Below are 27,508 nucleotides of genomic sequence, written 5' to 3' on the forward strand. Positions count from 1 at the left end.
CAACACATGAAATCCTTAAATGAGAAAAATCTTTATTTTGTTAGTTCAAGGTACCATGTTTTATTAAATTTAATAAATCATCTTGGAATTACCAAAATAAAAAGTTCAACATTCCAAAATACAAAGACCAGACACAAAACTTCTTCCAGCGCTCACTTAATTTAGAGTGTAATCTTGTCCATTTTAGAGGTCAGACCCGACGGGTTTCGGGTCAGTTTTTCAAGTAGGACTTCGGGTTCGTGTTTGTAATTACTGAAAAAATAAAAAGGGCTACCGAACTTGAATCGCGCACGTGCTCTCACTCACTGATGCCGTTCACACCAAACGTTCTGGTCAAGTTCAGGTTATAAAGAGGGGACTGTTGCATTGTTTCATATTATTCCAGTTTGTTCTGTACCAAGCAAAATTTAAGTAAAACACACATAAACGGTAAATCAATGCTTTTTCACGTTCTGCTAGTGTACTGAGGGGCTGATGTGCCTTGTTAAAACTGTTTACTCTTTCAGTCAGGGCCGGACCTAGGGTTTTGGGGGCCCTAAACAAAAATAGTGTATGGGGCCCTACAGGTTTCTAGAAAATTCTAGTTAATTTAGAAAAAAATATACAAAATGAAACATACTACGTTTCATTGATACGGCTGTGTTTTGTTGATTAGAGTAATTGATTGGCAAAAAAATCAAATAAATGGGGGTGGTGGGTGGGGCCCCGAACCAATCACGGGGCCCTAAACAAATGTTTAGTTTGTTTATTGGGTCGGGCCGCCCTGCTTTCAGTACTGTTACGAATGTTGCCTATATGCTTCCAAAAATATAAATAGCTTATTGCAACAGTACTTGCTAGGATAAGAATTGATAAAGATAGTGAGCGATTTCGGGTCAGGTTCGAATTTATAATCTGACGGTATCGGGTACAAGTTTCAATGGAATAGAGGCCCGTGCAGACCTCTATTCAATTGTCTGCTCTGCAAGAGTAGTTGCCTACTGTGACATCTTTAAAGATAGCAGCATTAGAAACGTATGCACAGTGTCAATGTTGGGTAAACAGTGGTGGATATGTTTTAAAACAACAATTAAAACATACATGACTTTAAATACATGGCTGAGACATATCAATTCTACTGTAGAATTTTCTTTTAGGCTGGTTTAAAATGTAACCAACTAAATTAATTATGTTTACATTCTAGGGAATGCTGAAGGGGCACCAAAAACAAAAAAAACAAAAAAAAAAAGAGAGAGAAGAACGGATGAAAGTATATTCATATACTTGGTGTACATCTTGTTTTCACATCTATATAAAATATTATGCAATTAATTGGTTAAATTTTCCATTATTTGTTTGTCTAGGCAATACCACAGACATACTAAATTATTTTTGACAACATAATTCACAGCAAACGAAGGGCATATAGAGGAATATGACAATTCCCTCTCAGTATCTTACCATTATCTAGATTAGAAGACTTCAATATTCCCAAAAGAGGGGGAAGGAAATCATTAGATTTAACTGAAATAAAATGTAATCCATGTAGTACTGCTTGTGGAAATACACAGCCTGGACAAAAAAAAAAAGAAAAGAAAAAGATAGGCGCAATTTGGACATAAAAACCATATGCTTAAAGGAGCAATATGTAACACTGACATCAAGTGTTTATAATGGGCACTGCATGCGGGTTTCCAGGTTGAGAACATGCAACAGGGATGAGCAAACTGACAATGGCAAGCGAGGAGCATTACACTGTAAGTTCATCAGCTAATGTATGCATTTGAAATGTTTTAATTGTTTGCAAATTATAAACCAACTCATGTGGAATTTTTATATCTCTGTCAATGTTAACTAGATGTATTGCTGGCTTCCATGGCTGCAGCGCACTGTGTTTGCCCGCTAACTTGATTCAAATCTGTCAACCCAGGGTGTCGAACTACAATTGGGATAAGGGCAGTGTGCGGGATCACACAGGCCAAAACACAAATAGAAGGGACATTGCAATGTAGAATATCCTGGCTGTAGCATTATTTTCCATTATTATTTCTTAGCATGTTTCCTAAATCTCTGATAACATATTATGATAATTTTCTCCGTTAAGAGCCTATGATTGGATCATTATTGCAGTGATTAAAATGTTTCAGCTGGCAACAATTCTTTCAGGATTGGGATTCCCAGCTGTGTGGCCTCAAGAAAGCCATTTGTTAGTGAGGCTAATCGGAAAAATTACTTCAATTTGCTAGTGAGCATAAAGATTGGACTGTGGACCAATAGAAAAAGGCCATGTGGTCTGATGAGTCCAGATTTACTTTATTCCAAAGTGATGGGTGCATCAGGGTAAGAAAGGAATGCATAGTGCTCACTGTACATGCCTCTGGAGGCAGTGTTATGATCTGGGGTTGCTTCAGTTGGTCAGGTCTAGGCTCAGTAAAATTATGCAGTGATAAAATTAAGTCAGCTGTCTACCTGAATGTACTGATTGTCCAGGTTATCCCATCAATGGATTTTTTCATCCCAGACAGCACAAGCATATTCCAGGAGGACAAGGCCAAGATTCATCAGGCTCAAATAGTGAAAGAGTGGTTCAGGGAGCATGAGGAACCATTTTCACATGAGTTGGCCACCACAGAGTCCTGACCCTAACCCCATTGAAAGTCTTTGGGATGTGCTGGAGAAGACTTTATGGAGTGGTTCGACTCTCCCGTCATTAAACAATACGTTGGACAAAATTAATGCAACTCTGGATGGAAATAAATGTGGTGACATTCTATAAGCTTGTCGAAACAATACCATGGCGAATGTGCACTGTAATCGAAGCTAAAGGCAGTCCAACAAATTATTGAAATATGCAATTTTTTTTTTTTTTGGCCAGGCAGTGTATTTGAAAATGTACACACAGGTTTGTGTGGAACAATACAACACACCAAAAAATAGCCATCTGTCATCATGGTATTGCTTGAGATGAAGATAAAAGCAGATTTTTCTTTTTGACCAACAGATAAAATGTGACATTTTGTTAATCAAACCCAATCATGGCATGTGGCCAGTTTAAGTCGCAAGTATGTTTTTCCACTTCAAAAAGTTTCAAAATCGAGGTTCCAGTGATAAGCTACATAACGGCAGATGCTGGTTTCCAGTGACTCTTTGAAAATATATTTTCTTTCAACTTGCCGTCACCGTTGCTGTAGATAACTTCACTGCTCGATGGTCGTTTGATCCTGTGTGATGGATGCTATATTGTGGCAATAGCAGATTAAATACATGGAAAAAAGGTTATAAACAATAGCATGTAAAAACAACCCAGAAGCCATTCTGCACATTTCTACTTTGGCACCTATTCTCCCTTCACGCATTGGTCTTCACTGTCGCTACGACAACATGCATCTTAATGGCAATCGGTTTCTCTACACGCACACGTAAGGAATTCTAATATTGCACATAAAATAAAATATTTCCAAATGTTTACAGGAATCATTTAATCTTTCATATTTATATATTTTTTTCCATTACAGTCCATCTTCCCTGGCTTACTAACCACAGATTTGATTCAAACTCCAGTACAGTGTCAATGAATCACCAAACAAAAGAGCCAGGAGGAAATGCTTGCACTTGAAATAAGTGTGTGCGCAGTGCCACCATTTACGACTTTAAAGAGACAGTTCACCCAAAATTTTTAATTCTGTCATTATTTACTCACCCTCATATGTTAGTTTCAAGCAAATCAGCCGATTCTTTAAATAAGACCTAACCTCAAAAAGAAGAATGATTTGTTTAAGAACAACTAGGGCGGATGTCAAGATTTAATGACATATTTTGGTATGTTCTTCATATAAAGCTATTGCTTGTCTCCAGAAAGCTTGGAATATAGAACCCAAGTCATATCAACAGTTTTTATGTCCATTCAAAATCATGACAGAATTTTTCTTTTTGGGACAACTATCCCTTTAATTCAGTGTGAAAATACAGGGGCAGTCACTTTGTCCAGTCATGGCCCCATACTGCTCGATCCAGCAGTGTGTGTGTGTTGATTTTCCACTAGAGGCCCTGTGTTAAGACTTGAAGACGTGCACAGCCCGCACCACGTACTGCCTGCAGATAGGGCACTCGTTCATTCTCTTGCCACACTTTGTGCAGGTGACCATGTGACCACACTCCAGCAGAACACAGTCTATAACGGCATCCATGCAGATACGACAGAGGTTCTCATCAACGCCGCCCAGCTGAGCAACTTGCATTCCATCTGCAAGACAAGACAGAAATCTTTTGTTTGCCTGCTCTATCACACACTACACTGCTTTGCATATTTGCACACCTTACAGTATCAGAGACAGACAGACAGATAGATAGATGTCATTATTTACTCACGCTTGCATAGAAGATTTTCTGTGAATATAAAAATACAATAAAAAATGTATTGGTTCCACACACAAAACTATTATATGACTTAAAAAAAAAAAAATATTATTCCCTTATTTAAAATGGTAATTTTATTAGGGGTCTAGCACCAAAGGTACGAAACTTCTATTGAATCTGTTATTATTATTATTTTCCCTCAGAAAGTCTATGGCAGTCCATAGAACTGTATATAGGAAAGTTCTGAAATTGGGCACAATGATTGAAGACAGTATCAAATGTAACTGACCCAAATTTGGGGTCTCTCACTAAAATGTGTCCAGTTCTCAAAGTATGCATACTTGCATTCCATCTGCGCTATTTTTATAGTTGCTCTATTTATTTATGCGTGCCTCGGACAGAAACCTTTGGACCGTCTCACTGGTATTCAGTGTCATAAATGCCGCATTTTTAGCAGTGGAAACTTCGAAAATCACGTCGCAAGATTTCTGTATTCTGTAGTGTTTCTCCCACCTGTTGTGCTTCTGCTTCCCCAGAGTGAGCGAATCACATTTTTTGGTTGCACTGCTTTGGCTGAGGTTTGTTGAGGCACACTGCCGCCTTTTCACGTGGCTCATAAAAGAACAGATGTACGTCAAGCTTGAAAAAGTCTGTGATTTTGCTTGCTGACATCTCCTCTACAAATGCTTCATGTAGGTAATGAACATTAAGATCTCTCTGCCCACTTACAGCTCGTATGGTAGGAAAATCCGTACTTCTATTACGTAATGTATGTACACGTTGGGGCATGATTAATCGAAAAGACATTTAACACGTAGCCTACTTTAAATCGACAGCCCTACTTATTTTGCTTAGTTTGGACTAAAATCATGAGAATGATCTCTTTAGATTCCTTGTGTTATACTGAGTCAAATGTTTCCCAATGTTCCTATGTTGTCCATACTGTGTGTCGGCCATTTTGAATTTTGTCTTAAATTGTTGTGCATTACAAACGCATTGGCGTATTATTACGAAATTTTGTATGTGTCATTGGGGCCATGCTCTGAAGGTACTAAATAAGTTTGGAGACAGCGCCACCTAGTGATTAAAAGATACAAAGAAATGCTTATAACTTTTGATTAATTTAGCCTATTGTCATGAGACATGTCGTTAGCTTCAATGGGTCATGCCGAGTATGTTCATATACATTTGGCTTTATCTGTTGAAAGCTTCAGTGTATTGACATGAAACTTCATATATGACATTGTGTCCAAGCCCTAACAATACCATATCAATTTGGTGACAGCGCCACCTATTGCTCAAAAGATATAAGATTTTGTATAATACAACAAATCTTTTTTCACCACTATGCTTACAATCATCACAGGAATTCTATATTTAATCTAAATGTTTGCTGTTGGTGTGCTTGGCCCCGTAATTGCTGCTTGCAGCTATATTTTTAAATTGTATTTATTAAAATGTTACCTTATAAATCGTTTTAATTGAATTATTTAAGTTTATTCTGACGAATTCCTATTAATCTTGACTTTGACATTTTTTTGTGTCCTGCATTTTTGTGTGTGTTTGAATGTGTAATGTGACACCTGTGCAAATGAAATTTAATTAAATTAAATAATCAAATGAAAATAAACTGAACTGCCTAGCAATATCGTATGGTCTACTTTCATAGAATTTTTGGTCCTTTTTAGAGCTTGACAGCAGTGGTACCAATACAAAATTTAAAATATTTTGTAATTTAAAATATTTTGTATTCCACAGAAAAAATAACAGAATACAGGTTTGGAACAACATGAAGATGAGGTAAATAATGAATATTGTGAACTATTCCTTTAACATATTGCCTTTCCTCTATTTGACATCCTTCTAGCCAGTCAATGCCAGTGGTTGAACCCTTCAATAAAACATATCTGCTTTCAACTGTACTGTACTCCAGACTAAGCCTGTATTTGCTGATGTCTTCGTTATCTCAATTAAGTGCTGTAAAAACTAAATCATGAATAGTGTACATCCTGAAAGCCTGCTAAACCACAAAAATATCTGGTCCATCTCCAAAAAGCCACTTAAAATATTGTGCCAGAATGGGTGGCTATAATCTTGGGATCTTAATATCAGTTTGGGCTCTTGTTCAAGAAGTGTTAATCCTTAAATTGATTCATGATGGCAAGAGCAAGTACAGTAATGTGACAGGCTATAAAAAGACAGACAGATCACATTAGGAGCACAATTCATGACATGCTGTCAGACACAAATATGATCATACACATGAGAGCCACATATCAAACTTAAGCCACTGCCAGCATGCATTGGTATGTAGAATCACTTTTCACCCACATTCATGGTAATGAGATGATTTCAAATGATGTTACAGCAGCATTACACAAAGACTGAATCTTACCTCCAATACCTCCATTGCATATAGGTACAGGGTAGGCTACAACTTTGACAAATACAGTAATAGCAGGGTTAGCATTTTTTAGCATGATTTAGCATTAGCACTGGTCCAAATTTCACACAGTTTATACTTCATCCTAAATTAGCAATTAATCCTGGGTTGTCAGGTTCTGAGATTTCACACTGCATGTCTGTAAACTGTGGTTTTATTTTCTCATTTGCACATTTCTGAGGTTAATAACATTGATTGGACCAGTAGAGCACACAACGAACACGCAACCTGTTTTAATAACTGCTCGTCATCTGTGGAAATGTCTCCACATAAATCAACTAATATAATTCTTCATCCTTCCAGTTAATGCGTTAGCCATCACTGTTTGACATTTTAACTGTTTCCCTCAGACGCAAAACTAGATAGTAAGTGGACGTTTCTGTGACTGTACAAATCATGAACATTTAATGGAGGCAAGCACTGTTTGGTTTTAGATTGGTTGTCTATTGCTAAATGACAAATGTAACAGCCTAATATCACATCTTGACAAATCGCATTCACTGATATATATATATATTACACACACCGATCAGCCATAACATTAAAACCACCTGCCTAATATTGTGTAGTTCCCCTTGTGCCATCAAAACAGCACCTACCCGCATCTCAGAACAGCATTCTGAGATGATATTCTTCTCACCACAATTGCACAGAGTGGTTATCTGAGTTACCGTAAACTTTATCCGTTCCAACCAGTGGCCATTCTCTGTTGACCTCTCTCATCAACAAGGCATTTCCATCCACAGGACTGCCGCTCACTGGATATTTTTTGTTTTTGGCACCATTCTGAGTAAATTCTAGAGACTGTTGTGCGTGGTAGCCAGCGTCTTTACCACTGAGCTACCAAGGCCCCCATGTTAATGCTTTACTAAAGAAAGGTACAAACAAAACTTTGCCAAATATCTATAATAACGTGTGGTTGCGTTAACGAAATGTGTCTCTCAAAAAACGCTGATGCCAAAATTTATAGTGAAAATTGGGTTACATTGTAGTCTGTTCTCAACCAAAACTGACTGGATTGCTTTAGAAGACATGAATTAAACCACTGGTGTCCTAAAGAGGAATTTTATGCTGCCTTTATGTGCTTTGTGGAGCTTCAAAGTTTTAGACCAATTCACTTGCATTATATGGACATACAGAGCTAAAATATTCTTCAAAAACACATTTTGTTGTTTATGTTCAGCAGAAGAACGTCATACACATCTGGGATGGCATGAGGGTGAGTAGATCATGAGAGATTTTTCATTTTTGGATAAACTATTCCTTTAAACCAGGGTTAAAAAACATGAATCTCACACACAATACATGTAGCATATTTATTAGCTTACCTGCAGACACGTTGCTAACGTTTTCCACTGCAAAGGAAGAAATGAGAAAAAAACTATTTTATGGAGAACACAAGGCATTTTGACAATCATATTAGCCAAAGTTGATTTTGTTCTGATCCTTGACATGTTTTAAGTCTATCAGGAAAGGCTCTGTGTCTTTTTTGGAACTGAATAATGTGAATAAATGGCCCAACACTTTCAATGTACGTCTGTGCTATTTCCAGCGTGAACATCTACAAAAGTTGACCACAGAGTTTCCTTCTCATTATTTTGCCAATTATATAGCTAAGTCTTATGAAGTATCCAAAGAACATTTTTGTACATGCCAATGTTATGGCATTTGGTCAGTAGATTTATTACTCTTTTCTTGTGCAACCCATAACGGTTTATCACCCGTGTCCCATTATAGTTAACTTTTCCTACTATAGGATTAGAACTGTCAAGTTATGGTTGACATTCCATTGACTGATTATATAATGAACACAACATCACAATAAATAATAAAAAAAAGAATAATTTGTTTGGTGTTCTTACTGGATCTTCTGTTGTGTTCGTTCTCTCTGTAGAGTCGATGGACACGCTCCACCAGTTCCCATTTCTCACAGCAGCCTGAATAGTTGACAAAATTTCGTGCAAGGATCTCTTTCAACTGCCGTATCGTCAGACTCTCGATGTCGTCCTCTTGAGACAGGTCTGAGAGGGAGGCGCGTGCCCGTCTCTGCGTCGCCGGGCTTGCCTGCTCAGTGCAAAACACATGGAGTGAGGGGTTATACAGTAGCAATCAACTGCAGTCCACAACCGTACAACAACACTAACCTCATATTACATCAGAAGACATTTCTGTCTTTCTGTAGGTGTATCAGGAGCATTAAATTATGCATGTTAATGGATGTGAATCAGTGTATTTCAAAGTAAGCCAATCATCCTCACAGTCAGTGGCATAATACTGTAAATGTACGCAGGTTGATTTGTTGTCATGCTGTCGTAGAGAAAGAGGACAAAGAGACAAGATTCTCTTACCTCCATTATCTCCTCATGAGGCTCCAGGTTGAGGAGAGCAATTGATGCAGCATCTCCATGGTCCTAAAAATAAAACACACACACACAAAAAAAAAACTTATTTTAGTTTTAAGGCTAAAAACCTGCTATATCCGAACACTTAGCTACTTCAAGGGATAGTTCACCAAAAACTTTTAATTCTTTCATCATTTTCTCACCCTCATGCTATCCCAGATGTATCAGATTTTGTCTTCAGCAGAACATAAATTAAGATTTTTAGAAAATATCTCGACTAAGTATACAATACAAGTGAGTGGTGACTGAAACTTTGAAGCTTCAAAAGCACATAAAGGCAGTATAAAGTAATCCATACGACTTCAGTGGTTAAATCCATGTCTTCAGAAGAGATATGATAAGTGTGGTTGAGAAAATATTTGTACTATAAATCTCCACTTTCACATTCTTTGTCTTTTTTGGGATTTGCATTCTTTGTGCATATCGCCACCCACCGGGTAGGGAGGAGAATTTAGAGTACTTTTTTTTTCTCACAATTTCAAAAGTATAGCCACTAGACGTAAATATTATACACGTTAACATGATTTTACAGTGATAAAATCACTTACAGGGTTTACCTGTGTTGCGTTACAAAGTTATCACATTACACTGATAAGGTTAGTAAGCGATATCATCACACTAAAATCATGTGAACGTGTATAATTGTTGCATTTGCATTGCAGTTATTGCAGCCATATCACCCTGCAGCTCTTGCCTGGTTGCCCACTAAAGCTAAGAAGGGTTGAGCCTGGCCAGTATGGATGGGAGACCTCCTGGGGAAAACCAAGGTTGCTGCTGGAAGTGGTATTATGGAGGCCAGCAGGGGGTGCTCACCCAACAGTCTGTGTGGGTCCTAATGCCCCAGTAAAGTGACGGGAATACTATACTGTAAAAAGGCACCTTCCTTCGGATGAGATGTTAAACCGAGGTCCTGACTCTCTGTGGTCATTAAAAATTTGTCCTGGCCAAATTCCCCCCATTGGCCCTTTTCTATCATGGCCTCATATTAATCTCCATCCCTGAATTGGCTACATCACTCTACTCCTCCCCACCAATAGCTGGTGTGTGGTGGGCGTTCTGGCGCACTATGGCTGCCGTCGCATCATCCATATTCTATGTAAAGCGCTTTGAGTGCCTAGAAAAGCCCTAAATAAATGTAAGGAATTATTATAATGTTTGCGTATTATGGCGATATTCTTTTGAAACCATATTTCAAAAGTACACAAGAATTGGCCCCATTGCAAATGTCTTACTTTTACTACCACTTTTGCCTTTAAAACCAAAATATTTTTTTTATGGTAATAAACATTATGCCACAAATGCTATCGATTGAGCTTAACTTGTACTGACAACTAACTTTCTTTCTCCAAAGCAAATCTGATCCACTGTACATATATTTATGTTTTTATCATGCTAACTTTAATACACTTTTATTGATTTGAAATGCTTTATCAAAAGTAAGTCAGACCAACAAATCTTTGTTGGAAATACAGAGGCCTGTCTTTCTCTCTCTTCCTCTTTGCAACAATTAGCTAATGGTCCTGCGTTCTTCCTGTCTGCTGTCTGGCTAAAGAACTGACTGTGTTTATAAGGGAAGCTCAGCACATGGAATGAATTCTCACAGCTTTGCTGGCTGTGGGTCAGCATGCCTACCCTCTATTGAGTCACAATCACATCACAGTCTCTCCTCAAACACACACACAGGCACACACTTTTACAAAGTGCACACTTTAGTACTATTAAAATTTTCAGGGTGAAATAATTAAGTTAACAAACTTTGCTGCTTACTCATTTGCCCCGTGCAGCTGTCTGTGTCCCGACTCCCTCTAAGTGTACTTAGTTGTGTCGCGCAGGAAGGAATTTTCAGAAGACCTGTTTTAACATTATGTCATGTGCTCAGCATATCAAATCTGAAAAAGGCAAAGCTTAAATGTCACGGCTAGCCTCGTGGGATACAGCTGTTTCAAGAAACCATGCGGTCACGTCACATCAACGCACATCAGAGCTGATTGTTCAGTAACTACGGGCTGTAAGCAGCTTAAAGACCACATGAAATGACTTTGTTTTCTTTTTCATTCGTTTTATTTTGTGTTCGATTACTTCATAAATGTCCAGATAATAATGTGAATGGTTGAAGGACCAGAATTGTTAGGTGGAATCAAAATAGAGCTGTTCAGTCATAGTATCAATTTGGTTAATTCACCATGGGTTTCCTCAATAATTTTTTATGGATTTTTACAATAGTAGTTTTCAATTTATGAGTAACATAAGCAGGGACTCAAAGCAAAATGTTTATAATTTTGGTTCACTCTTAGCAGAAACTGTATTTTTTTCATTCCAGTTCCAGCTTTCCACAGCCTCCTTTCCTTTCCAATTGGTAACCGGTCAAAAATAAATTAAAGACCAGTTAATAACATTCTTTCATTCAGTACTCTGTGCTAAGGGTGGGTGATGTACCAGTTGCATTGTTACCAGATCTTAAGTAAAAAAGGAACCGGTCTGGAAAAACATGCTCAATACAAGGGACTTGCCTCAACCAAAATAAGTAATAATTAGCTATTAAATGTTTGTCCCATGTGGGGATCAGCATAAAATCATCAGAATAGATACCATAACAAGCAAAGTACACAGTAACCTATATAAAATAACATCTTTTCAATAAATGCATTCTTAAAATTAAATACATCCCCAAAAATATTACAAATATTTAATAAAATCATTTAATTGCCAAAATCTCTCTCTCCTGCATGCACGCACACACACTGATTGGGCTTGTTTGAACTAAATGTAATTTTATACAAGCCAAATTATTTTATTTTCAACAAGTAATAATTATTGAATTATTTCATTTTATTTATTTAATTACAGATCTCTGTAAAAACCTGGCAGCATTAAATCTGCATAAACGCATCATATCTAACAATAAGTCAGTAAAGACTTGGAAACAACTGAGAAATGCAATATGACCTTAATATTGTTCCTTGTATCTGGATTAACTGCATGTATACAAAGTAATTATACATAGTTGTCTAAAAGGTCTTCAGTATGTCACAGGTGGACACATCCACACACTGCATTAAGGTAATGTGTGATGCAGCAGTTTCCTACAGATCAAAGCACATTCTTATCATGTTCTACTAAAAAGAGAGAAGCCTCAATTTTGGGGCTGGAAGTGGTGTCATTCTGAAAATTCACAGTAATAAACCATTTAGACTTTGGTTTCATGAAAAAAAAAAAAAAAATGATCAGAACAACATTGACTGGTTACCAACATTTAAAAATAAAGTTTTCACTCCGGAACTATTGAAAGGGACTTCGTTCCCATTTTCAGATTCGTTCTACAAAACATTTTGTTCTTTTTCGTTCTTGAATGTTTTGCCTGAATGTTTTCATACTTGCTATTTTGTTCTAAAACATTAAACACAGTCAGTCATACCTTAAATGTAAAACTTTAAACTGTTGATGTGCTTTAATGTATATTGCTACATTAGGACAACAATGGTTGTCCACGTCACGCATCGCATCATTCCTCAATTGCTACATAACTGACGAATTATGTGTAATTAATCAAACAAACGTTGTTGATGAAAATCTTTTCAAGTAACGTTAACCACAATAAAAATTGTATATACATTTACAACACGGTTCTCTGGAATACTCCATTCTGATTGGTCATTTGCGCCATCCAATTGTCTGTTATTTACGAAAAACGACCGAAGATCACTCAGCAATCGCTACAAGTGACCTGATGAAATGATTTCAACTCAAATCAACATTTCATTTATTTGGCAAGTCTTGTAATACGTGTGTGTGTGGCGTAGGGACATGGTCATGTGTCGGTCTGCGGGAGAGGGAGAGAGCGCGGTAAGGCTTGTCACACCTGGTTCCACCGCATGAAGGGAGTGTTTCCCGACGGCTCTTCGGTACTACTAACAGCTGAGTTGTAATCTCTTTTATGTCTCGCTCTGCATCACTATAACAAGACACAGGTGTTAGGGTTAATTACAAACCAGGTGTGACAAGCCTTATTGCTCTCTCTCTCTCTCCCGCAGACCGACACATGACCATGTCCCCACACCACAGTGTGATAATGAGTCAGACAGTCATTTTCACAACAAAAACACCAACAGACCTCTGACCCAAACCAGAGGAATTCAGCTGTTTCTGGAGACTCTTCTCGCATAATAACGCAATTTCAATTCAGATAATTACTTCATGTCCATTTAATTATTTACATGGTAAGTAATGGCAAGTTAATGTGTTAAATCGACAGCCCTACTAAAAACTAAACAAATTGATCAGAACCAGAATTTTTAAGAATTGCCATCCCTCCTCCAGAGCCTCACCTGACTGGTTGTCCCTGAGCTATTGCTGCGACTGAGAGCTTCTCCCTGAGAGACGGTTGCGGGCAGCGCTGACTGCTGGGATGTGGACTGCTGGGATGTGGAGCATGCAGCAGAGGCAGGCGGACTGGAAAGAGAGTGCGGAAGTGTTGGTAGGCTATCCGTGTCTGCTTCCAGCTCCTCCGCTTCATCCTCCTCATCATCATCATCTCCGATTTCAAGCTCAGCACCCAGATGGCAGAGCACGAGGTCCACAAGGTCCTCTTTCTCCCTGCAGGTGTCTGTGTTGATGTTTCGCAGCGTGAGGTACTGTCGCAGGTCTTTAACACGGAGTCGCATTAAGAGTGGCCGCTGGAAGGCCGTGCCCCACACCAGGTGGCAGGTGGCACAGCGCCTCAGGTTCTCCTGCAGGACAGAGCACAGCGAGCAGAAACTCTTCTTACAGTCCGAACAAACATGCTGCCAGAGTGAAGAGAAGAGAAAGCAAGCATTAGAGATCCCCTGAACACACACATACATTGCTGAGCACATTAGATGTTTCACAAAAACATTTGTCTTATGATGGTTATTTTCTAATCTACTGCTTTAGTGTGTCAGTAGAAAATATCAATTTTAGATTTCCAAATATTCCTTTTACAAAAAGAGTAGAATATGATGGCATGGCCCTACAGATCCCAGATCTCAACACCACAGATTCAGTCTGGGATTACATGAAGAGACTAAATTACATAGAACTGTGGCAAGTACTCCAAGATGCTTGGAACAAACTATCTGCCAACGACCATGAATAACTGTGCGCAAGTCTACATAGGAGAATTGGTGCTGTTTTCAAGGCATAGGGGCATAGTCAGTTGATATCTGTAATTACCCATGGCATTATTTTTGAAAACATCTTTACTACACAAACTTTTCACAACTGCTTAAAACTTTTGTAGAGCACTGTATGTTGTCAAGCAAATTATTTGATTTATGCATTTTATTAAAGATTGTATACATTGCAGAAAACAATTCTCTCATCATTTACTCACCCTCATGCCATCCCAGATGTGTATGACTTACTTTCTTCTACTGAAATCAAACTCAAAGATTTTTAGAGGAATATCTCAGCTCTGTTGATCCGTACAATGCAAGTGAATGGTGCCCAGAATTTGAAGGCCCAAAAAGGCAGCATAAAAAGAATCCATATGACTTCAGTAGTTAAATCCATATCTTCAGAAGCGATATGATAGGTGTGGGTCAAAAATGGATACAAATGTAAGTTCTTTTTTCCTATAAAACTCCACTTTCACATTCTTCTTTTGTTTTTGCCGAATCACATTATTCATGCATATCGGCATCTATTGGGCAGAGAGGAGGATTTTATAATAAAAAAAGGACTTAAATAATTACAGTTTCTCACCCACACCTATTTTATCTCTTCTAAATACATGGATTTAACCACTGGAGTCATTTGGATTACTTTCATGTTGCCTTAATGAGCTTTTTGCAGCTTCACATTTTTGGTACCCATTCACTCGCATTGTATGGACCTAAAGAGTTGAGATATTCTTTTAAAAATCTACATTTGTGCTCAACAGAAGAAATAAAGTCAAACTTCTAAGTAAAGTTGATCGAGAGAATACTAGGTTAATTAATCGAAACACAAGAGTTTTAAGTTGTTTACATTTCTTTTAGTTACTGCATAAGGCTCTTTCTGCTATTTCAGAGTTTTGGTGACTACTATTATTATAAAATGTGGAAAATAATAATAAATAGATCAAACATGTTTTTACTGTAATTTTTAGTGTATTTGCTCATCTGCAATTTATAGTTTAAGTCCGTCTGACATTAGAACAACATTCAGCAAATGTTTTTGAAATGTTTACAGTTTAGAATACACGTGATTGTGAATCAGCTCTCACTACAATGTTTATTAGATGCTTGTACACAAATATGATGCTTAAAATAGAACGCAATGCCTCTTGATGATAAACATGTGCTTAATAGGCTGGAGGGAAAAAATACTTTTACAAAGCTTACTGATAATTTCCTTAAGCAGTATATGGTCAACTTTATAAGATTAGTGATTTAATTAAATCAAGGTTTAGTTTTTCTGATTGTCACTGAAGAAGAACTGTCAAATGCTGCCATCTCTAACCTCTGTGCAATCAGTGCTGCATGAGGGGGGTTTTAGCTTTCAAACTCTTTGAGAAAGCGCTTGTGTGTCTGTTGGCTGGCTCAGTGATTGTTATCAAATGCCACCATGTTCAATCAGTCCATTCCACTCTGAGTTAATGCCAGCTCTATCCATCATGACTTTGCATTTGCGCGCTGGTGTGCAGATACAGCACACTGTCCGGTTCTCCCAGCATCTGCAGACAGGTGTGTAAGTGCTGATAGGATATCACACAACACTGATGCTGTGTGGAAAAGTTAACGTTCAGAGCTTTCATCACAGCTTTCGTTTGCCAGACAAAAAAACTTCATGCCAGACTTACAAGATGCAGTCAGAGCAGCATACATTTCTACACACATTTTCAGCTTAAAAGGAATGTTCCAGGTTCAATATAAGTTAAGCTCAATCAACTGCATTTGTGGCATAATGTTGATTACCACAAAAATTTATTTCGACTAATTCCTCCTTTTCCTTAAAACTTGTGTATTATTTAAGGTGTAAAGTTGTTTAAATCACCATTTTTACAGTCATTTTACAAACAAATTCTTTCAATTGAGCTTAACTTGTACTGAACCCTGAACATTCCTTTAAATCAGCCAAAGGCTGAAGCTGGTCTACCAGTATGACCAAGCTGCTTAGACTGGTCTGTTTTGATGGTTTTAGAGGAATTTTGAGCACTTGTCAGCAGGTCCGGCCACCGGTGAACCACCTAAATTTTTATAAAGATCTTTTGATAATATCCTGAAAAATATTCTTTTAATTCATGCCAAATCGTATCCCATAAACCACAGTTGCCCAACCTTTCGTCGGAACACGGAGAAAGCCAGTCCGCAGGCTTTGCACACCAGGCCTGTACTTCCTGAGGTGGCGCTGCTGGGGGGGTAGGTGGAACATCCAGCACTAGGGGCGAAGCGGAACGGCCCGGCACCAGCCCCAAAGCCCGGCTGCTGTGTGCGGACCGCCCCTGTGCCCATCACCTCATTCAGCAGCCCGCAACATGATGCCCACATGGAGGAGGCCCCCGCCTGGAAAACAAAGATCAGATATGGAGGATGTTATGACAAAGCAATCGCATAAGTTTTGAAACATATTTAAATGAAAAACAGTTATTTGGTATTACAAGATGAGCAGTTATATGGGGTGGCCTAGTGCTTAAAGATGAAATCAACAAGGTTTTAGGTTTGAAGGCAAGTCAGGTCACTCTGCGGCCATGTTATATAACACCTCTGGGTAGCTTTTTCTCTTTCTCTATTGGATACAAATACAGCTCCTATTTACTTGAATAGGGAAAGATTGAAATCTCCAGAATGGCTGGTCTATGGTTACGCAAATAACGTATATAAACTAGGCAATAATATCAGACCAATACTGTATAAAAAATTATGCTTTTTCAACTTGGATCACCCAAAAAAATACTACTTCTCATGCTGCTCTGACTAATTTGCATGCATGTTCAAGTGAACATGTGATGGCAGTATCAAAAAGGTGATTGGCTCTTTAAACTCTAAAAGGCAGGATTTCCATACCTACTGCTGCCATATTATTCAGCATTACAATTTCTCCCATTCATTACCCATCTCATCTTATACTGTCTCCGGTGAGACTCAACCATAGGTTAATCCAGATTCAGGAATGTCACTGTTAAAGACTTCAAAATACTTCATACAAAATTGAAAAAAGAACAGGTGTGATGTAATTTAGAACAAAATCTGTTTTTGCAGTTAGTTCAGTGTTTCATAACAGCTTGCTGCTGTTGGGCGAACCTTTACGAAACCTTCTTACCGTCTCATAAACACCTTTTTACTCCCATTGGTTTACTCCCATCAGTTGGTGTGACCTGAAGCTCCACCTACTTCGAGGCAGTCAGCTAATTCTGTTTACGTTGTTCAGTCAAAATTCTGTTTATGTTGTTCAGCCAGTCAAGATCAGTCAACATGAACACACCAAGTTATTTAGTTTCTTCTACTTCTGTATTGTATTTTAAATAAGGACATGCCATGGCTAAAAAGGTACTTTGCCCCAAATCTGCAGTTCATTGTCCCCACAGAGGGCAAATTTGTCTGCTATACACAAATGAAATCATGCATATCATATGCATTACTGAGCTTTACATTATGTAACTCTTTTCCTGCTGTTCAACAACATAACAGGCAAGCAACTAACTCCACTCAACGTCAATATGGCATGAATTGGCATGAATATGGCATTGTTTCTTCTGGCATCAGACTGTTGGGCTCTATAAGCAAGCCATTAATAGCATTTTAATATGTTGTTCTGTGGCGCTCTCAAAACATTGCTCACTTTTAATGAAATTTGACCATTTCTAGCGTTCTTTTCGAATGTTAAAATGGTGTCAGGAGGGTGTAAAGTCATCATGCCTGTGAGAGCTAAACAGCTAATATTAATGCACGTCTCTGGTTTCAGCTAAATGGATGTGCAAACCAAACAATGCTTCCATAATAATCATAAAATCTAGAGGAAGAAAGAAAGAGATTATAGTACAATGAGTACTGTTGCTCTCTAAAGGTCTAATGCACTGGGGTTTCTAAGAGCTTTCTTTTACTTAACAAGTCACTTTAGATGTTGGATAAGTCTTTCAGCATTCACTCTGCTGGACGTGCTATAACACTACCAACACAGGGCAATCTCATTCATTATAGTAGGTAGTTGTATGTTAACGGTAAACATACTTTTTTGTACCCTTCTGAAAAAAAAAAACAGCTTAATTACGCTTAAAGGTGGTTAGCTGGTCTCCCAGCCTGGCCAAGCTGGTTAGGCTGGTCTGTTTCGCTGGTTTTCAGAGAGATGTGTATTACTTGTCAGGTAGTCAGCCTGAATGACCAGCTAGACCAGCTGAAGACTAGCTTTGCCAGGCTGGGAGACATGCTAAACCTCCTTAGGCTGGGTTATGTTGTTTTGTTAGACAATGAAACACACTATTTGTTTAAATTTTGGCAATTTCAGTCATGACCAGTCGTCAAAGGATTTGTAAAGATTTGTTTGACTCTCAAGAAAACATGTCAATATGTCGACCGAAATAGGATTTTGCCGATACCGTTAACTAAGTTTAATCTTAGCCAATAACCGATTAATCGACCGATAGTTTAAAAAATTTATACTGAATGAAAAAACAACATTTAAATTAGGGATGCACCGATACCACTTTATGGTACCACTTCACTTGATGATTATCTAATCAAAAAGACCAAAATACGTATTACGTATAAATTTTTTTATTAAAATCAGATGTGTTTCTGATTTGTTTATACATTTCTCTTGACTTCATGAAGATATTTTTATCAAATTTCTCACTATCTTTAAATATACAACTTAGCTGGCTAAAGCATAATCGTGACTGGATATAAATTAATGCAAATAGATGGTAATAAATTCCATATAAGTTCCATAAATCGGCAAAACCGATATATACATCGACTTCTGGTTGATAATGTGATGAACTTGAAGTTGGATACACCCTTTGCCGATGTGAGCGGCACATTTTATTGGCCTGGTTGGTTTGGAGACATGAAAAAGTGATGTAGGGAGTGCATGGAAAAGTCCTCCATACTTTCTCAACCGTTTGAGCCCGTTACGGTAGATATTCTTAAACCATTGAGAAAAATAAGTATGTTATGATGGTAGGGGATTATTTTTCGAAATGGACAGAGGTGTTCCCCTCTTCCAAACCAAGAAGCAGCATCTGTGGCTAGGGTACTTGTGCAGGAATGGCTATGTGGGTTTATCATCCCCAATCTAATGGGCTGGTGGAATGTTTTAATTGCACTTTGCTTTCAATGCTTTCCTTGTAGTCATCTGCAGTGTTGGGTTCTGCGGTGTCTGCATCTGTGTCTGCTCTGCCCGCTGAATTTGTTGACACTGTTGTTGACCTGTGCTGGATGCTGCCCTTCACTCCGCATCTGTACTGAATACTGCCTTGCCCTCTGCATCTCTACTGAATACTGCTGTGGCCGCTGTCAATGTGTTGCAGACTACTGTGCCCTCTGTAGTGCCTGATGCTGCTGTACTCCCTGCATCTTCTGTCTCTGGGCCGACTATTGCTGTGTCTACTGTTCCTGTGGAGGGACACTCATTACGGGCCCAGAGGCAACTGGCTCATTTTCAGGATTGGGGATGGAAGCTCTGATTATTTTTGGGGACATGCTAAACGGCAGCTCGGGCAGTTAGTGTCTCTGGTGGTGAAGATTGTTAGGTGGGGGGGGGGGGGATGGGGCCAAATGTGTTAGGTAGCTATAGGACTGGATCTTTGTTAGGGAGCTCCTGATGTCCTAAATGCAGAGATTGCACATCTATCCTGTGATATCATTAGACTGGCAACACCATTACACGTGAAAGGTGGAGGCTGCCTGCTCACATCTGAAAAGGAGGGTAACCCTGTTAACCTTTAATGTGTGAATCCTGTTGACTTGTTGTTTGTTTTAACATTTAATAAAAGATTGTGTGTTTCTATTACGACTGCTGTGTGCTCCTCTCTGTCCCGAATTATACTGGTTGTTACAATATGGTTTCAGCGTTTCTATCTAAACATTTGAAAATGTACGTACATGCTAGAACCACATTTTACGTACACATTCTTATGAATATTATTGATACCACATTTGCCAAAAACAAAACTCTACTCAATGTTCAGTTGTGCGTAAGAATGCAAAGCAAACATTAAAAACTCATACAGGTCAATAAAAGTCATTGTTTCTTTGTCTTCTCTGATAAATTAGAGCTGTCAGAATTAACGCGTTAAAGCATGCCATTAATTAAAAAAGTTTACCGTTAATAAGACAAACTCTTGTGTGAAGGGCGGAACCTTTGTAAAGAGTCCGCCCGGAGTAATTCCACTGACGCACATTTCACAAACAGACATAGCGTCAGAGCCCTTCTACCAAGTACTAGCCGACAAGCCTAGCATAAAATAGCGTAACGCAGTGGTCCTGTCTTAATACGCTCATATGATAGAGCCGCGGAGGTTGCTTTGTATTTAAATAAAAGAATCTCTGACAGCGCTACCCTGTTAGTGATAAAATAATGTAGAAAGGAGCTCTTTAGTGTACAAAACAAGCCCAGATGGGACTTGTAAGGTGCATTTTAATTACCACAGAAGCAAGCCAAGTCTTACCTATCACCAAAACGCAGAAAGAGATCTATTTGTCCGGAAACACATCTCTTTCATAGTGAGTTCAAAGCTCAGGCGTTGACGCTCTGACACGAATCATGAACGCAGCTTCACGATTTCTGTAACAAAGCGGATAGCCGCAATCTACCGACAGATTAATATTGTAGAGGATGAAAGTTTAAGAGTTTTAATGCACATTGCAATGAATATGCTACCTATGGGGAAACTAGATCTTTCAATTAGTCAATCTCCCAGTTACACTTTGGGAAACGTTTAATGTTCCTCAAATTGGTGCTCCTGTTTTAGTAATAAAGCATTATATTAGTGCATATTGTTTTGTTTTCTTTCCTAAGATGGAAATAAATGCATTTTGACCAAAAAATAAGTGTATATTTAGTCACATTTCAGCACTTTCAAAATCTGTGATTAATTGCAATGAACTACAAAACAATTATGCGATTAATCACAATAATTTAAAAAATCATCGACTGAGAGCACTACTATTAATACACTATCAATAAATACCCATACATTGACACTCTAAACACGGCTGATGTCTGGTAGGCTGTGACCCACATGGCGTGCTGTCTTGTCTTAGAATACTGCATGAGGAGATTGGGGGTGGGGAGGGGGTGGGGAGGGGGATGCATCTTCTATTTAAGTGCTGGAAAATCAATGGGCTAATATGAACATGTATGCATCCTATGATGCGAAATGGATGGGGAGACGCAGGCATGGAGAGATAAAGAGAAAATATACTTGTATAATGGAATGTTGTTTGACGTATCAGTAGTTTAAGCTGAACGGTTGAGATCTGTTGTCGTCCTTACACTGGGACACAGCGCAGGTTAAGACAGATGAAGTACTCAGTTTGCCCTTTGGCTCTGCTCCGTTTAAACACTTATATAATGTAGCACTGCTATTTCTTGCCCTTTGCTGTATAAAATCACCACAATAAAAAAATGGCAAAAAATCTGCATAAACCTAACCTAAATGTGTATGACCTCTTTCTTCAGCTGAACACAAACAAAGATTTTTAGAAGAATATCTCAGCTCTGCAGGTACATACAATGCAAGTCAACAGGGTCTAAAATGTATCCATGTTTATAAAGTTAAATCCATGTCTTCAAAAGTGATATGATAGGTGTGGGTGACAAAAAACAGATCAATATTTAAGTCCTTCTTTTCTTTGGTAATAAGATGTATTTTATCTTGTATTTTCTTTATAATTTTTAAGTAAAGCACTTTGTGTTAATTGCCATTGTGTATGAAATGTGCTATATAAATAAACTGCCTTTATCCAAATCCCCACTTTTTGTAAAAGACTTTTGTATTCATCTGTTTCTCACCCACACCTATCATTTAACTTCTGAAGATATAGATTTAACCACCGGAGTCTTACGGATTACTTTTATGCTGCCTTTATTTGCTTTTTGTCCAAGCCACCATTCACTTGAAGTGAATGGACCTACAAAGCTGAGATATTCTTTTAAATTATTCTATTCTTTGTGTTCTGCAGAAGAAAGAAAGTCATACACATCTGGTATATATGAGGGTGAGTAAATGATGAGAGAATTTTCATTTTTGGGTGAACTATCCCTTAAATGTTTATGGACTGGCCCCATTCACTCCCATTGTCAGTATCCTCTTGTAACCACATTTTTTTAAGACAATAGTCCATAAACTAAGACAATATCAATAGTGTGCAATTATACAAGCCAGTTCAAATCCTCAACCGTTACACTGAAGTTTATCCTGGCCAGTCACTTTTTTCCCCTTTCTTATCTGATTATAATGAGGGTGGTTCATGAGAAACCGTGGGTTAAAGTGAAGCCCCTCTGTCAGTACAGACTATCTGAACATTATGACAGTTAGTGTGAGCGCTGTGTTGCGTAACATAAGGTCTGGCTTGAAGTCACTGCTCATGCTTGGTCTGGCAGAGAGCCGACGCTACAGCTTCCCCCTGTCACTTCAATTAGCTGAGCGAGGAGGACACGTCCATCACAGAATCAATGGAGTTAGAGCAAGGCAACTAGACTGAATTTACTGTGTCATCATATATATTATGCACATATAACGATAACTCTTAATGAAGCCTGTATATGTAATATATAAATTCGTTACTCACTGGAAAGATATTCATAATACTTTATTATAAACTTTGTATGGTTCCGGTCCTGGATGATGATTGGTCAATACAGCATTCCAGCTAATCTACAAAAAAAAAAACACACAAAAAAAGCGCAACAAAGCGTATCATCAATCTTGGTTCACAAAAAAAGGGTTTCCCCAATCATTTTTCCTTAGGAATTTCATAACCAAACCAACCAGTTCTGAGGTAAAACACTACATTACAAACTTTGATTTGAGGCAAAAAAATAATAATAAATTGGACAAAAAGACAAAGATACAAGGCTGTGTGCACTTATTGTCTTTCATGAAGAAATTAACTACAATCCCATGCATGAAGCATTGTAAAAAAAATATACAAAGTTGTTTGAGAGTGTAGGGCGACCGACTTGATAGCATCATTCACCGCAGAGCTCGTTTGGCATGCTTTGTTTGCTGCTGTTCACTGATTGTGGATCTTGTTTTGCTTGATCAGGGGTAGTGTAGTTTTTCAGGAGGAATTCCGCTAATAAACAATTTTTTTTTAAAAATAAAATAAAGTTCAAATAACGTGGTCTGGTGGCTTCAACAGAAGCTTTTTCCATCGATTACAAACCTCTGAGCTCACGGTAAGTCTGTCTTTAAAGGTTTGTGTGAATTTGTCTCCCATTACATAACTGCTGCGTTAAATACAGAATATAATAACCGTTTTGATGTAAAACACCTGTTCACCTAGCTCCTCTGCATGTCGTGCCTATCAACGGCAATCACTTGTGACTGTATGAATTTTTTTCACATTTCAAAATCAAATCCTCACCTGTTTGATTATATGACGTGTGTGTGTATGTGTGTACATCTTCCCTGGGTTGAGTACAGCTGTCCCAGAATTGGTGCTGCTAGTTTCTGACAGGTTGACAGTCTGGAGGACTCCAGTGATGGAGTCTCTTGCTTTTAGAGGTCTGATTCCTGAAGACCTATTCCCTCATGTCAGACCAGGAGACAGCAGTGAGGCTGAAAGCTCTGTTACACAGTGTCCTTCAAGGAAAACAGAGCATAACAGTTCCCTGCAGTCACAATTTGATGCATGGGGAATCTTTTCAAAGAGTATCTTGCGGTAAATGCTTATTTTGAATTGATAAACTCGCTGTACTCCAGAGAGATCTGAAAGATCCCTGCATTCCCACATCAACTGAACTGTGCATCAGAAAAGCGCTCACAGAATAATACATGCAGAGACTTATAACTGCATTAAGTGATGGGAATCAGATAACTTGTATGAGTATGTTTTTGTCTCTCGAAAACAATGAATCAGCACTTTTAATTTGCAATGTAATAAAGAAAAAATTAATTCCAGCTATTCGAAGGTGCTACTGAGTAAAGCCCCCCCCCCCCCAGACTGATGCACGAATTGTAATGACTTCTCTGACTAATGAGCATTCACATGAGAGTGCATAACTATTACACAAGCAGATATGGGACACTGCAGCTTTGAAAATGTTGTTGATTTTAGAAATCTTTCTTGACTTTAAGGAATAGTTCAACCAAAATAAAAAATTCTGTCATCTTTTAAACACCCATGACTTTAATTCTTCCATCTTACACAAAAAGAGATATTATGCAAAAAAAGGCTGTGTCGATACAATCAAATATCAATATATAGCGATACTTTAGATCGATGTATCGATATTTATATTCAACTATTTGTGTATTCATATTATGTAAACAAACAACAAATCTGGCATACTGATCCTTCCAAATCAATTTAATGAGTTCACCAAGAGACAAAAATGTGATGTTTCGAGCTACAGGCTCTTCATCAGACATCATATAAATGAAATATACTCAAATGAATTGGAATTGAAACTGGAATTGATTTGTATTTGACTACAATTTTGATATTGTGATGTATTGCAATATATTGAATCATGACGTGTATTGCAATATGTATCTTATTGTGAGGTGCCAGGTGATACCCAGCCCTAATGCAAAATGTTAGCCTCAGTTTCTATTCACTTTCATTGCATCTTTTTTAAATTTTTTAAACATGACAAACTGCCCAACATCTTCTTTTGTGTTCTAAAGAAGAAAGAAAATAATAGGGTGAATGAATGAACGATGACAAATTTTTCACTTTTGTGGTAAACTGTCTCTTTAAATTATTCAGACAAAAGTTCAGAAATAAAAGATGGAATCCTTTATTAAATGTAAATTTAATGAATCAAAGTAATCATCAGCATCAGCCTTCTTATTACAAAATGACTGGCATTTCCAATAATGATCTTCTGGGGAGATATGCCATTCAATTTCCACTTTTTAATATTAAACATATGACAGCAGATACCCATCTGAAACTTTTCAGACTTCAGGGACTTGTCGTTCTCTAGTCTAAAGTGACTCTTGAATCACAGAGGAGTGGACCAAGAGTTTGGTCTCTCAATAAACTAAATGCATGAAGAGATAAATATCTGGTCTGATCCAAGAATTCTAAATTACTTAAAAAAAAAATAAAAAAAAGACCACACTTCACATCTCCAACATATGAAAGCTACTGACTTATAATTTCATAACAATCTACCACCCATCATCATACTTTACATCATACTTCCACCAAATGCTCCTGCTTGCTACTATATTATCTTATTTAAAACAGCTGCATTTCCAAAAAGCAATATGAAAGTATGAGTACTCCTGTTTATCTAATATATATATCCATGTTTAATTTTTCAAATTTTCAAAGAGAAAATGAAACAGGACAAATCTAGAATATGATTAATTACTTTCACACTGAAATTACATGAGACGAAACTGGCTGTCAAAAACATAATGTGTTACACATAGGATACACATACGTATTTTCACAGGCACTTAAAATCTAAAGAGATGCATATTTTATATAATTTCAGTAGTACACCCAAATAACAAAAGCCAAATCATACTGTTCATGTGTTAAACTTGCTATAGTTTACTTCTACATTGTTTATTCATCAAATAGCAATGTAAAATGTAAAACAAGTCAATCACTAAAAAACAATGGCACTTTAATTAAGAATGATGCATTTTACGAGCGTTTGCACCATAAACACATCACAATCCACCAATCTGAGGTCAAAATCACTATGTCATCACTATATTATGATGTTTTTACATGGGAATTCCTTCCATCCCTCATAACTGCCTGAGCTTAGCAAATCATCATAATCAAAATCACAATCGTTTTCATCACCATTTTCACCCCTCCCATCGATATCTACTGTTTGACATCATAATTATTACGACCGTAATTACATTGTGACGTTTCAGTGTGGGGAAACCGTTTATGCCCCTGACTATCTTGTTTTCCCATTAACATCAGCCTAGAAAATCCTCATAATCACAACAATATTCATCAATATCTCCAGACTTCGCGACATATTGTGTCACAGTGTCGACTCCTCGCGTCATTGTCCACACATCTGACGTCATAATTAGCTCCTACGGCCATAATTCAACTGTCTTTTTAGTTGGGGAAAGCCCTTAATTCCCCTTATGACTTTATGAGCTGCGTTGCCATTCCTATAGTCAAGCATCACCATCATAATCACCCCCATCACTATTATACGTCATAATCACAACGGCCATAATTACACTGTAACGTTTTATTGGGGAAATCACTTCCGTCCCCCATGACTGTCTGAGCCGCTTGTTTTGTCCATTCATATCAGCTCAAACTGCTGCCTATCCTCCAATCTCATTAGAGAAGAGCTGCGATAAACTGGGTTATGATGACCACTGCTTGTACACTCTGTTCCAAGTGTCCACAATAATTTCTTCTAAATAATTATTAAATTATATATAAGAGTAAACAGTCTTAAAGCGAGAGCAATGCTGAAGAAAACACAAGCATTGCTTTTTCAAGACATCATGCAATAAATCCAAACACAACTGATGCAACTGTTAATAAATGTGATTGTTTACACATCAGATACGAAATACGCTAATTAATTTTTTTTGTTGTTTCCTAGGAGAAGGCAAATAGCAAAGTTAAAATGCAACGGAAACGCGCCACCGGTATCATAAAAAAAAGCGAAAATAGTGTACGACATGTACACCAATTTTTTTATGTTTTTACCATACCTTCATTGAAACTCCAGTCCGTGAAATTTGTTGGATAATTCTAATATGATGTTCATTGCAAGGACGCTCGGGAACACTCCATTACGTCTTCCTCTTTCTATCATTCCTGTGTATTTGTAGAAAAGAGCATAACGTAATGGCCAAGCACGGATCCGCCAATCCTGAAATAGCAAGAGCCGCTGTTATGTTTAGCAGCCAATCAGCGTCGCTCTCCCCGTTGAATGGGCGTGACTTAGTGGCACGTATGTGCGCAGGCAGGCATCAGTCTGATGCGGCGACCGTGTTGGATGACTGGCTGCTGTATGTTCAGTCAGTGCACATGTTTTTTCTGGAAAGTGCCGGATTGTTCTAGTAGTGATTAGGAACTGCGGTATGAATAATCCAAACGGGTTTAAATACCTTTAAATAATTCAACAGGTTTCTTTCTTAATTTCTTGTGCCATTATAGCTTTCCTGTTATTATGTTTATGATTTTTAATAATATATTTTAACATGGCATGAATT

The 27,508-nt window shown here is 37.9% G+C and overlaps 1 protein-coding gene across 5 annotated transcripts; it reads right to left on the reverse strand.

Annotated features, from left to right (window-relative positions):
• Positions 1-27,120, reverse strand: LOC127636620 (E3 ubiquitin-protein ligase RNF34-like). Of its 5 annotated transcripts, none has more exons than XM_052117270.1 (9): positions 27,005-27,103; positions 22,911-22,996; positions 16,458-16,682; positions 13,506-13,961; positions 9,127-9,189; positions 8,641-8,842; positions 8,107-8,133; positions 4,348-4,365; positions 1-4,222 (listed from the first exon to the last, which is right to left on the reverse strand). In XM_052117270.1, the coding sequence occupies exons 2-9, from the start codon at positions 22,923-22,925 to the stop codon at positions 4,032-4,034; spliced, it is 1,197 nt and encodes a 398-aa protein (XP_051973230.1). In that variant the 5' UTR covers positions 22,926-22,996; positions 27,005-27,103; the 3' UTR covers positions 1-4,031. The 5 variants fall into 5 exon arrangements, with proteins under 5 accessions (XP_051973230.1, XP_051973228.1, XP_051973229.1 ...); XM_052117268.1 differs by lacking the exon at positions 4,348-4,365 and adding an exon at positions 6,731-6,772; XM_052117269.1 differs by lacking the exons at positions 4,348-4,365; positions 22,911-22,996 and adding an exon at positions 6,731-6,772 and having other exon boundaries at positions 27,005-27,120.
• Positions 27,121-27,508: the final 388 nt, after the last annotated feature.

Source organism: Xyrauchen texanus, chromosome 44 (genome assembly GCF_025860055.1).
Source record: "Xyrauchen texanus isolate HMW12.3.18 chromosome 44, RBS_HiC_50CHRs, whole genome shotgun sequence".
Lineage (NCBI taxonomy): Eukaryota > Metazoa > Chordata > Actinopteri > Cypriniformes > Catostomidae > Xyrauchen > Xyrauchen texanus.